General features: G+C 32.1%; 1 protein-coding gene across 2 annotated transcripts; it reads left to right on the forward strand.

The window, feature by feature from the left end:
• Positions 1 to 253: 253 nt before the first annotated feature.
• On the forward strand, positions 254 to 12,047 carry LOC108204980 (MICOS complex subunit MIC60, mitochondrial). 2 transcript variants are annotated; one of them, XM_017374710.2, is made up of 13 exons: positions 254 to 411; positions 652 to 706; positions 3,082 to 3,379; positions 3,466 to 3,794; positions 3,873 to 3,977; positions 4,093 to 4,245; positions 4,370 to 4,447; positions 5,817 to 5,909; positions 5,987 to 6,106; positions 6,626 to 6,703; positions 7,039 to 7,218; positions 11,069 to 11,170; positions 11,280 to 12,047. In XM_017374710.2, the coding sequence occupies exons 1-13, from the start codon at positions 401 to 403 to the stop codon at positions 11,511 to 11,513; spliced, it is 1,836 nt and encodes a 611-aa protein (XP_017230199.1). In that variant the 5' UTR covers positions 254 to 400; the 3' UTR covers positions 11,514 to 12,047. The 2 variants fall into 2 exon arrangements, with proteins under 2 accessions (XP_017230199.1, XP_063947948.1); XM_064091878.1 differs by lacking the exon at positions 3,873 to 3,977 and having other exon boundaries at positions 271 to 411; positions 11,280 to 11,696.
• The last annotated feature ends 732 nt before the right edge of the window (positions 12,048 to 12,779 follow it).

Below are 12,779 nucleotides of genomic sequence, written 5' to 3' on the forward strand. Positions count from 1 at the left end.
TACTTAAGCTAGAATTTCATAACATGATCGCACCGATCAAATAAAAGGAAATATTTTGAAAAAACTTTATTTCGTTTAATATTATATATTATATACGTGATTTATAAATCTAGAACTAACTCTTAGAAGGGTCTTTCCCGTGTGTGCCATGACAAATACTTTTTGATGAGGTGAAAGACTTTTACTGATCATGATTTTTGTGCATATGTAGTGACCATGATTATTATAAGATTTTGACCAATAAAAACCATCCATGTCAATAAAAAGTGGTTGTTAGGATGCGCAAATCCGGTCTAACAAATTTTCATTTATTACCGTTTATAGACACACGAAATCAACTAATCCCTCCGATTACAACTTTCTGCTCATTTTTTCCCTCAACTTCCTCAACAAATCGACCATGTTTCGGAGGTACAATTCTATACACACGCACGCACAGATATATAGTGTCAATACATTCAACTTTTCTGAATGCGAATCGAACAATTAGACTTATTAATTCAGTGATGATTAAATTTAGGGTTTGTTTTTGCTTTATATATTTATTTATTGTTCTTTTAGGGCTTTTTGATGAATTATTTATGGTTTTTGAGTTTGAGAGCTTGATTCAGTTGCGTTTTGATGATACCTATTTCATGTGATTTTTTGAAGGTCTGTTTTGGGGATAAAGCAAATTAGCAGGATTCCGACACGAGCTCAAACGCAGGCAAGTGTTCTTTTTACTGAAGTTTGATTGCGGTTTAATTTTGTAATTTTGTCATTGCAAGTGGAAAAGTTATATTAAAAGCTGTGGTGTTTTACGGGATTTGTATATGTCATAATGTGTTGTGTGTTGAAGGCTTGTGATGTTCGGTTTGTGATAATATATAGTGGAGCTTCTAGAGAACAACTTAAAATGTGTAAAAACTTTGTTGAGGAGAAACTTGACAGTTGGTGACATTGTCTTGCTCGTCTGAAAATCATATGCTTATTACCTTTTGATTGGTTGTCACTTGGTTTCTGAATTAATATGAGAGATGTAAATAGCCTTTATGGCATATTAAAGTTAAAGCTTACTTATGTAAATGTGTTGATCGTGGGAAAATTGAGAACCGACTAGGCATTTATCAGTCCTTTCATGGAATACGATATTGTCCACTCTGCTACTTTAGTGCATTGGAATTTGGTTAGCCCTTTTTTAACTAAAATATTCATTTAAGAGTCCTCGCTTTACAAAAACACTCCAGTTGCCTTTTATCATGATATAAAATGACACAATGCTCATAACTTCGATATATGAACTACATTTTTATACTATCAATTTAGTTTAAAACTGCTTCTTCGAGCTTATCAATTAAAAATTTAGCGTGTCTCTTTTTGTGGATGATATAAGTATCTACTAATTAATATGTTATTTCATAAAGGGAAGTGGATAAATGCTGGGTGGTGTTGATGGTTATAGCTTTCTTTAAATTGCAAAAAGAGCAATAGTGACAGGACTAAGTAGGACTGCATAATTAAAAAACAGCATTTCTGCTCTGTGGATGTGAAGACATATATAAGACCGTGTTGTTGTCATAAGTTATAGAGCTTCCCTACAGCCCCAATAGAGGGATGCAAATTTTACGCCTGTCATAGTCTTTTGTGCAATTTTTCATAAAGCAAGACTTCTAATATAAAGCACTACATTGAAGGAAATACCCGTCACTTTCGTGAAACTGCTTAGCACTCCTATTACCGTTAGCAAGTTGTGGAGACTTAAGTATACGGAAAGAAAATGCTATAAAAATTAATATATGTGGTTATAACGCGGTCTAAAATTACAGAGAAACCTAAGCAATGTGCTCACGGCTACGAGGTGAATGATAATTTGGTTGTTATATGATAATGAACCTTTGTCAAACAGCCACAAAATAGTGTTGGTGTAGAAGACTGCGCGGCTGACAATTAGGATTTGCTAATTTCTATTTATTGTCGGTGCTGAATGGGATGTATAAATTGAGAAGGAAAACATAGTAAATCACTTTAGGGGTGCTCTCAGGAATCAATGATTCCTGAGACAGTTTTTGGGGTATTTTTGTGGTTTTTTGTAGGTTAGTGTAAGAACAAGGCAGAAAGAGTAGAATGTCGAGATGGATTCAGGTGCTTAGATGCAGAAACAGAGAAGAACAGATCTGAAAGGTGAAAAGATAACAGAATTCAGTTAGAAACTTGCAGAGAGACAAAGTTTTAGAGAGAGAAACAGTAGAGAGAGAGGGGGAGAGAGTTGCGTGTAAATAAGTCTCCTTTTTATATATTACAATCTTAATTTGAATTGTACAATGCTATCGGTATTTATGCTAGCACAAATATGTAACTAATCCTCCTAATATGACCTACCCTTAGAACTCTACTAATATCACACTACTAATACCTATAGGGTTACTAAGACACACAGATCCTGACAGGTGCAAGTCTGTACAACCATGTTACTGCTGATTAAGAGACAAGGGTATTCTGCCCAGCAAGCCTGAACTTCTGACTTCGAAAATATACTCTGGCAGATCAAAATCGCTTCATGTTTTTAATAGGCAGCCACAGCCTTTTTTCTTTGGAATTTTCTATTTAAAATTCTGAGAAATCTGGTCATTCCATCATATATCAAGTGCTTTGACATTTCCTTGGCTGTATAAATCGCTGCAACATAAATGTTTTAATTTATAGTTATTGTTGGATTTGCTTCTTGTTCAAGAAGGACCGGAAAGTATGACTTTCCTATATGCTTATAATCTCTTTATCATGAAGAGCATGTAATATAAATATAATTAGCTGGCACTAGCTTAGAGCGTTCCCTCTCGATTCACATATGCATTTTGTAGTGTAGTTGGTCATGCTTAGGCTTATTGAGCTCTGCATTTGTTTATATAACTGAGTAGAGGAAGTATTCGTTAATATGATAGCTCAGGAGAAGAATTCATTTGCTACTCTATATGATGTTCAGGCATTTTTTTTCTGTTAGTGTACACCACTGGACCAAAAAAAGTCAATTTTCTGTGACATACCTGTCTTGTTCTAGGCATCTAATGATATGTATCATTTCAATTGATTGCACGGTTGGAGCAGATACCCTCCTATCTTTTTGCGAGGAAAGATTTCTCAGCTGCATCTAAGAATAATGCCTCTGGAGAATCTGGTGCTCCAAGTGATCCATCTGGGTCAGGAAGCAATATGTCAAAAGCTGTCATCGGAAGCCTTGCACTTGGTTTTGCTGGTATAGCAGCTTACCAGACTGGTTACTTGGATAGGTTTCTTGTCAACGAGCAGCATAACACTTATGATGACAAATCTGGCAGCGGTGATCAACATCGTCAAGTTTCAACTGAACAAGGCCAAAACACGGAGACTGCTGAATCCTTGAAAGGTAAAGTACCGTCAGAACACTTTTTGAGATCCAACTTTATAAAGTCTATGTGGAACCTGATCTAAAGCACAGTAATACTATTTCAGATACCATTGACGTTAATACCTCGAGCAAAAGTAAGGATTCCAGTAACTCGCAAGCAGCACTGCCACCAGGATCATCTCAGCCCGATGTTTCTCCAATTTCTGATTATAAGTTGGCTAGCTCTGCTCAAAGCAGTGAGGCAACTGATCCTGGAAGTACCAACAATGTGACTCAAGATGAAAAGAATCACCACTCAAAGAGTCCAGATGTGAATCCTGGTGAACAGCATGAGCCGGTTGATACAACTGTTGTAGTCACTCATGCTAATGAAGTTCCTAAAGAAGTCGAGCTGAACAAGCCAACCCAGCAGACCCATATAACTGCATTAGAGGTACATCTCATCAAGCCTCCTAAACTATGTTAGAATTTTTTTTGTTTAAATTAATGCGAGAGCTTCTTGCTTTCTCAGGATAATAAAGGTAACAGTAAGGAACAATCGATTGCCCTCCTAAACGAATATCATTTGTTAGACAAGACTGAAGAAACCTCTGCTACCTCACATACTGAGCTTAAGGTTTTTGGCCAGAGAGCTTACGTTATTTTCTTTTATGTGCTCTGTACATCTGTATTTTATGCTTAAGGGTGTTTGCTGCATGCATTATGACTTATTTTATTGGATGAAAATGAAGGATTTGGATGGGGAAGTTAAAGATTCAGCTGATGTTCACGTAACCAAGGATGGCCAGTTGATCCTCGATTTCTTACAAGCTATTCATGCAGCTGAGAAGAGACAAGCTGCATTAGATGCTCAAAAGTTTGGTGAAGAAAAGAGGATAATGAAGGTATTAATTACGCTATAACCACACATTAGTATAATGATAACATTTGGTTTATATTATTCAGATTTAACTTCTAAAATTTTCTACGTTAAAAGGTTCAATTAATTATTTCACTTGAACAATGCAGGAAAAGTATGAGAAGGAGCTTAGGGATGCAATTGCTAGGGAACTAATGTATGCTGAAAGAGAAGCAATATTGGACAAGGTTTGATGATTTTGGTTCCTCTTACTTTCTTTTACTTGCAAATTGCAATCATAGCATGTTTAAGGCACTTTTTTTAAGTGTTCAATTTTTGCAAATAAAGTGATATATTTCTACTTGGCATGAAACAGAAAAAAGAGCAAGTAATGCGTTTTTTACTGATTTTGTGTCATCTTTTTTATCTGTTCTTGAGCTACACTAGTCTACCTCTTCCTATTTAACCAAAATTTTGTTTAAAATAATTCTCTACTTCCATTAGGATGTGATAACTACTTTAAAATACTACTACATGCACAAAATGTATTTAACTGGAAAAGTTGAAGGGACCAAAATTTCTTTTCATGCTCTTGTGACGATATAGTGATGCTTGGTACTAGATGTATTGGGTTACTGGGCCTATAGTTGACCTTAAGTTAATAATTTCTTTTTTACTGATTTTATCATTTACATGTACTTTATCAGTTTATCTCTACATTGATTTGATCAAAATATATATATGATTCTTATAGTAAGTCTTGAGTCTTCTAGTCAATATTGTAACTATATATATATATATATATATATATATATATATATATATATATATATATATATATATATATATATATATATATAGAGTCCTACTCCAATACATACCAAGCTAAAATACAAACTAAAAACTACTCACTCATCTACATATATATACCTTATATCTACACATACAATCTATATATATCATCACAATCATCCAATATATACTACCAAAGCCGCTACAACCATCAAATAACATCAATATATTTGATCATCAAAAATAGGGAATCACCATATTCTGTCCAGATTCTGTTCTCTGTTCTCTTTATTTCACTAATTTCTGAAGTAGTGATCACTAATTTATAAAGCAGTAATCACTAATTTCTGAAGCGAATATCACTAAAATATATAGCAGCGACCAGCGAATTTATTAGCAAATTTGCCGACTAGTGGGGCTGAGTGGAGGGGTGGCAGGGTGGTGTTCGGGACCGAGATAGGTGGTTGGATGATGGGTCATGCAAATGGGGTGCGTAGATAGTGTAAAATAAAAGGTTCTTAGTTTGTATTTTAAGAATGGTTTGTATTTGATCACTAGCCTATATATATATATATATATATATATATATATATATATATATATGTTTTGCTCAGTTTATTTGCTTTGCCGTCGTGGGTGTTAAATTTTTTAACATTTTTGAACTATTTCCTAGTTGTTCTGGTGACGCCCCTCTTGCTTGTTAAAGCAACTATGCTAGTTTCCTGAGTACATTTGTGATTTTGAAATACCTATACCTGCACTACTCTGGAATAATATTCTGGTATTATCTTGTCACTAAATATATTAATTATAAAATGTTTTTAGGAATTGAATAAAGAAAAAGTTAAAGCAGCTGCTGCTCTCAAATCCCTTGAAGAAAAGTTAGAAGAACAACTTAAAAAGGAGCTTGAACAAAAGGTAAATTTTTAGTTTATTATGCACTGCTAGCAGCATCTGACAACTTGCAATATTGAAATAATTTATTGCATTTGCAGGAAGCTGAAGCAGCTCTAGAATTGAAGAAATTTGAAGAGTTAGGAAAAGCAGAATTGGCTTCAGCAATTGCAAGTGAGAAGGCATCTCAGATTGAGAAAATGGCAGAAGCAGATCTCAATGTATGATATCTATTAAAATATCTTTTGCTATATGTAAAGAGTAGAGGCGCCTATAGGTTATAGAGTATAGACTATAATTGCAGTTATACATGTTATCAAAGATCTAACATGGCATATAGTTTGAACCAATTGGAAGTTGCACATAAATTTTCATCTTCAACCTTCAACAAAACTTCATAAAATAGACAAGCTATGTGTAGCTTGTAGACTGTAGTAGGTACTTACTAGAACACGTGTATATTAGATTATTTAGTGTATGTTAGAAAGATCTAACGTGGCATATAGTTTGAACCAATTGAAAGTTGCACATGAATTTTCACCTTCAACCTTCAACAGAACTTCATAAAATAGACAAGCTATGTGTAGCTTGTAGTAGGTACTTACTAGAACACGTGTATATTAGATTATTTAGTGTAATTAATATTTTGCATATTGCTTTGCTTGATCGTGTGCTCAGAGAATCTTATTTACTTGATTTGTAGTGATGGAAATTATTAAAGTTTGCCTTTCCATGTGTAGATCAGTGCCCTGTGCACGGCTTTCTATGCAAGATCTGAAGAGGCCCGTCAAAGTCATTCTATTTATAAGCTGACTGTGGTAAACCTTTACCCTTACATATTCGATGATTGCTTGACTTGGGCTTAAAATTTATTAATGACTCATTCATATTTGTATAATTTTGCATGTGTGTGTATTTATATGTGTGATTGCTAAAGTATGGAAGATATATACGAATTTTTGTTATGAATAAATATCAGTAGACATTTCGTCTGAGTACGTTAATATTTTTGCGGAATTTGATGTAGGGTAATTAGTTCTTTCTCCATCGACTCTTGTTGTTGTATAGTTAATAAGTTTATTTCTGATTGAATGATACCAGTCATAGTTCCTAGACTGAATTCTGAAATTATGCACTCTTTTGTGTTTGCTAGGGTACTCTGGCTATACAAGATGCACTTTCTAAAGGACTACCTATTCAGAACGAGATAAATGCTCTGCACACTTACCTTGAAGGCATTGAAAAAGACTCGCTTTTAGATGTGGTTTTATCATCCTTTCCTGAAGAAACTAGGACCGGTGGAACAGATACTCTATTGCAACTGAATCAAAAGGCAAGATCTCTTACTGACTCTTTCCTGGTGAATTATCTCATATTTTGAACACTTCCATTCCTAATTTCCTTAGATAACATTTGTCATGACTCGTACCAGTAGCTTTATTGCCTTTTACATACATATCCATGTGTCACTGGAAGTGAGCGTGGGTGTGTAACTGTGCTGACCCACAAACAAGTTCAAGGTGCACTCACGCGTGTCACATCACTTGATTACGTGTGTAATATTTATTGAAAGTTCAATCCATTGCTGAGCTATAAGAACTAAAATTACGCAATGCAAATTAATTCAAAGAAGGTTAAAATGCTGAGACATGTCTAAATTATTTAACTAGTGGACTGGACTAGTTTCGCCTTCACATTTTGTTTAGTAGACCAGCACCGTTCATCTAGTAGGCAAATACTCTGATACGAGATATATACACCATAAATTTCTTAGTCTTCTCCAAAATGCATCTTTAAGACAACTAAATTATATAATGTGTAATATATAGTTGACATTTTACCACAAGATCCATGCTTTTTGATTATGAAGCACAATGGTGGAGCAAAAATCAGACTCATAATGGTCAAAATATCTTTTATTATAATACTTGAGTCTACCACATATCAGTTAACCAATCAAAATATTTGAATTATTTTAGGACCAATCAGAGAAGACTCTTAAATTTTAGACCAATCAAATTAAAACAAAGTTTTAATTAGTTAACTCAAGCTAAACTACATATCAGTTAACCAATCAGAAAACTTGAATTATTTTAGGACCAATGAGAGAAGACTCCTAAATTTAGACCAATCAAATTAAAACAAACTTTTATTTAGTCAACTCAAGATAAACTGTACTACAGTTAAATTCATGAAATTATAATCAGAAAATGCTACTGAATTTTAGACCAAATAAATCAAATTAAAATTTAATTAATTACCTCAAATTAAACTGCAGTTGAATGAACTTAAATATCTACTTGACTACTTCTACATCAACCTCTTTATCACGTCAAACCTCCGCATATCAATATATGATCATTCACAATAATCAAGGTGCAATAATTTTAACTTGGACACAAAACATATGTGTGTCCATTTGTAATACACATAAGGTCATTCCTTTGTGTCGTAAATTTTTATTAACAAAGGAGTAATATATCGGAAGAGTTTACGAGAGAATTACATGGTCCACTGTAATACCAAGGAAAAAGAAATCACTATGCTTCCATCACTAAAGTAATTAATTCTTATAAAAAATCTATTAAAAAATTTCCTTTAATATGATTATTATATATTTATTTTTTGATTTATTTTATAAATTATCTTAAGAACATTTAATACGCTTATTCATATACTGTTTCGTAATTCAAATAAATAAGGAAAACGTATAAATTTTAATTTATCGCTACCTTACTACTCACAAGATTATTATAAATATGAAAAGGTGGTGGTAGCACTGTCATAACAAACACAAACTCCAATGAAGAATAAATTATTGTAAACTGTCTGGTTATAATCGTAAAAAGGACTTGCAAGACTTTGTCAAAAAAATTTAAAAATAAATTAATTTTAAATTTATTTAATTTAAAATCTCTGTTATAATTCTATATTAATTTGACAAATATCTATCAATATTAAATTTACAAGAAATTTAATTAGCGTTGCATCTAATAATATTTATTAGACGTCTCAAACAATTATAAATTAAAAAATTAAGTTGTACGAACGATTGAATACCCTCTTGGCCATTTTATATATGTTGATTTGCTTTTTTCCCATCTATTTAGAATAAAAAACAACATAATGATTTTATTAAAATAAAACGTACCATTTGAAAATAAATTCATATCATAACATGTATTCTGAGAACATATTTTTTTTGAAAAATAAATTTAAACATAATTAAATATCAATATGTTAATGCAGAATAAGTTTTGTATCTCAGCAATAATATTTTAAATAAGTATATGAAAAATATTATATTTCCAATATATAATAAACTTAAATAAACAAAATATTATCAGACTAACACTGAAGCAGAATATCTATTGGTTCCACTTCCTGCCATAACTATGAGAATCAAGTATTGAGATTCACGGGTTAAAGTTCGGGAACCAGAAAAAAATTATTTCATACTGAAAATTTTACCCTGGAAGAAAAATATAAATTTATATTTGTTGAAATGGGGTTTAGGATCGGGTGGATTCGTCCCAGATTTCGGACTCTGAAATTAGAAACATAGGTTGTGCTCCCCGATGGCCGATACTAAAATGACATAATAGTGGTCGATTTTGGCACAAAATAAAAATTTATCATATAAATATTTGCTCTGGAAAAATTTATCAAAGATTTTATGGGATTTTTAATAAAATTAGAGTGTAATCGGCAAATGGGTGATTTTTTTTAAAAATTAATCAGGAATTAATTGATAATTTATATTAATAAATCGGAGATTTTTAGAACATCAAGTTGAGCTTATATAGGGCCTTTTGGGTTATTTTAAAATAAGTGCTTCTTACTTAAAATAAATAAGAGTAGAAGTTAGAAGTAAGTTAAGACTTATAAGTGATTAAAGTATTTGGTATATAAGTGTAAGCCCCGAAACAAAACTAGAAACCGGCTTCTAAGTCGTTGCCGAACAGCCCCATGATACTAAAATTATTTTTGTTAAAAAAACAACATTCGATGCGTAGCACAGGTTGAGAAGGAATTATTTTAACACCAATAGGAGGTCATCTCTAAATTTTAAACTACTGATATCCATTCTCCGACTTTCTTTCCATAAAATTTTAACCAATATATTAATTACATACAAGTTACAGTTAACCAATACAATTTTTTTAAAATAAAATATAACTAATATTTCAAATGTTATGAATTTAATTATTCTTTCGAATTCTTATACTTATAAATAATGAAAAAGAGAACTGATTTTCCAAAATATATTGCAATATATAAATTAATCAGTTTTATATTATTTAAGATTTTATCAAATTCTTGCGCGATCTTTATCCCTGTTCAAACGGCAACGGGGATCAAAAAGCACATTAATACTAGATAGGTGTTGGTACAAATTCAGAAATCATGATGAAACTGAATCCAAATTATTCAGATTTTTGGTTTGAAATTGGGTGCAGAAAATTGCATTATATGATGTTTGAACCGATAATCGATTTATATGTAATATTTATTTGAAAAGTAAATATAATTTTCTATTTTTTATTTAACATAATAAGGGGATATTTTATAGTTGATCAAATCTAGAGTATTAAAAAATAATATTTGTTTAAAAAAAAATTATATCTATGTTTATGTAATAAAATTGTGTAAATGATGACAAAATAATATATAATTAAATTTATATATTAACATAATTATTTTTATTTTAAAAAACATTCGGTGCGTAGCACGGGTAAAACCCTAGTAAAGGTAAAATACCTAGACAAGGATAATAAAGATTCTGATCAAACTGATGATCTAATCCCTATATGGACCCAAGACCCACTAGTTTTAAAAGAAAAAGGTTAGCATTTTTTCTTTTTGTGATCAGTTGAGTATTTTTTTATATTGAATTTAAGACCTTAGAATATGATTGGAGCGATGTGCATGAGATTACAAATGAAAACCAAAGTGTAAAGTATTTCTTGTCTCTGCATAATTTTTTTTGGTTAAACAGCTATTAATATCATTGTAGTATAGTGTAGGTACACAAGTAGAAGTTTTTTTTAGCTTTAGAAATGGTAGTCTGGAGTGATCATCAGATATTATGTGTAATTAAAATGGCACATATGTTTATTGAATTGCTTACATATAATTGTGTCAACCTCTTGAACATGTATATTAACCTTCACGGTGTTCAGTTTGATGCATTGAAAGGAACACTTCGTCACTTTAGCCTGATTCCACCAGGTGGTGGCGGCATTTTGGTGCATTCTCTTGCTAGTGTTGCTTCCTTGCTGAAGGTACAAGATGTTTATTATCTTTATCTTGCAATAATGGTTTTACAGTGTTTGTACGGTGAATGGTGACGAATACCGTGCTTTATACTCTTTATTTTGTGTTGACATTCAGGTTAAGGAGGCTGACCGATCAGGTGATGGTATTGAATCTTTAATTAACAGAGTTGAGAGTTTCCTAGCTGACGGGAAACTCTTGGAAGCAGCTGATACTCTAGAGGATGGCCTTAAAGGTAGTGAAGCATCAGGAGTAGTTGCTGATTGGGTTCAAAAAGCAAGAAACAGAGCAATCACAGAGCAGTCATTAACTTTTTTGCACTCTTATGCTACTGCAGCCAGCCTCAGTTAAATCCAATTATGTAGTCTATGGCCCTAACTTGGGATAATAATGAGAATACACTTTGCGCGGCATGTCCAAATCAATTCATTTGTAAGTTGATTGCACTCATTTCTCAAAGTGGGTAGTTTTGTATGATCAATATATGAAAGTTACATCCCAGAAAACTATTGCTTCCAGCTCCGTCATCCTAAAGAGCTGGATCGTCACACTCGAATCTCCAGCATACACGGTCATGCTTGGTTGAGTGGTATGGTATAGGATCCGAATGCTAGGTGAAGGAAATTGCAGCTACAAGGGAAAAGCTTTCTTTTGGCTTCACCTCTGTCTCTTACAACGATTTCACAATCTATTCTTGTAAACTGTCTGTACTCCATTCACTCGGCAACTTGAACTTTAAAAACAGTACCAAGTAAAGACAACACTGCATTATATTAATATACAAAAGTGTTGGCAAGAAGGAACATGCAATACTCGACTAAAAAAACAATTTCTACAGGCACTATTGAAAGGCTTATTAGGTGTATCTTACTGGATATTTGTATTTATTTAAACTGTCAATTTAGAAGCATGTCTTTTACATTCTCTTAAAAGTAACGGTACAGTATTTGGATATTCTCTGCTATTGGTGCTTCACTCAAATTCAACTCTCCTTGGCTTAGTTGGATTTTAAAGTATAAATAATAATTGTGAATAATTGAATATTATTGCCCAGCCATCTATATAACATACGTATAATTGGTTCGTCTCATGGGCCTCACATGCAGATTTTCCTTCACAATCAAATATACCATGTGAAATCCGATGTATAGTCGGTTTATATTTTAAATCTTTAATTAAAGTCCCGTTATTTCCTTTATCACGAAATCATGAATCAGCATAGAAAAAGATCAATAAATTTAATTCATCCCTGTCCTCCCAAAATTTGAAAATTTTAGGTTATTGCTTATTTAATCAAAATGATGTTTTTAAATTGAGATATCAATTAATATAGTATGATAATCAATGTTTAAAAAATTCCCGATTTAACCCATTAATCTCCTGCAATGTTGCTGAGCGTTTCGATTTTTGTAATCTCATTAATCTCTATAAGTTTTTCTTAATCGAAAATATATAATAATTTATTAAAATTATAATACTATCACCTTAAATATGAGAGTAAATATATATTTGTTAATAATTAACTAATATACTAATAAATAAACATTAACTAATATTGTAATATTAAAATATATTCGATTTTCACTCTGATTAATCTTTCCGATTAATTTCTGATTT

Source organism: Daucus carota, chromosome 1 (assembly GCF_001625215.2).
Source record: "Daucus carota subsp. sativus chromosome 1, DH1 v3.0, whole genome shotgun sequence".
Taxonomy (NCBI): Eukaryota; Viridiplantae; Streptophyta; class Magnoliopsida; order Apiales; family Apiaceae; genus Daucus; species Daucus carota.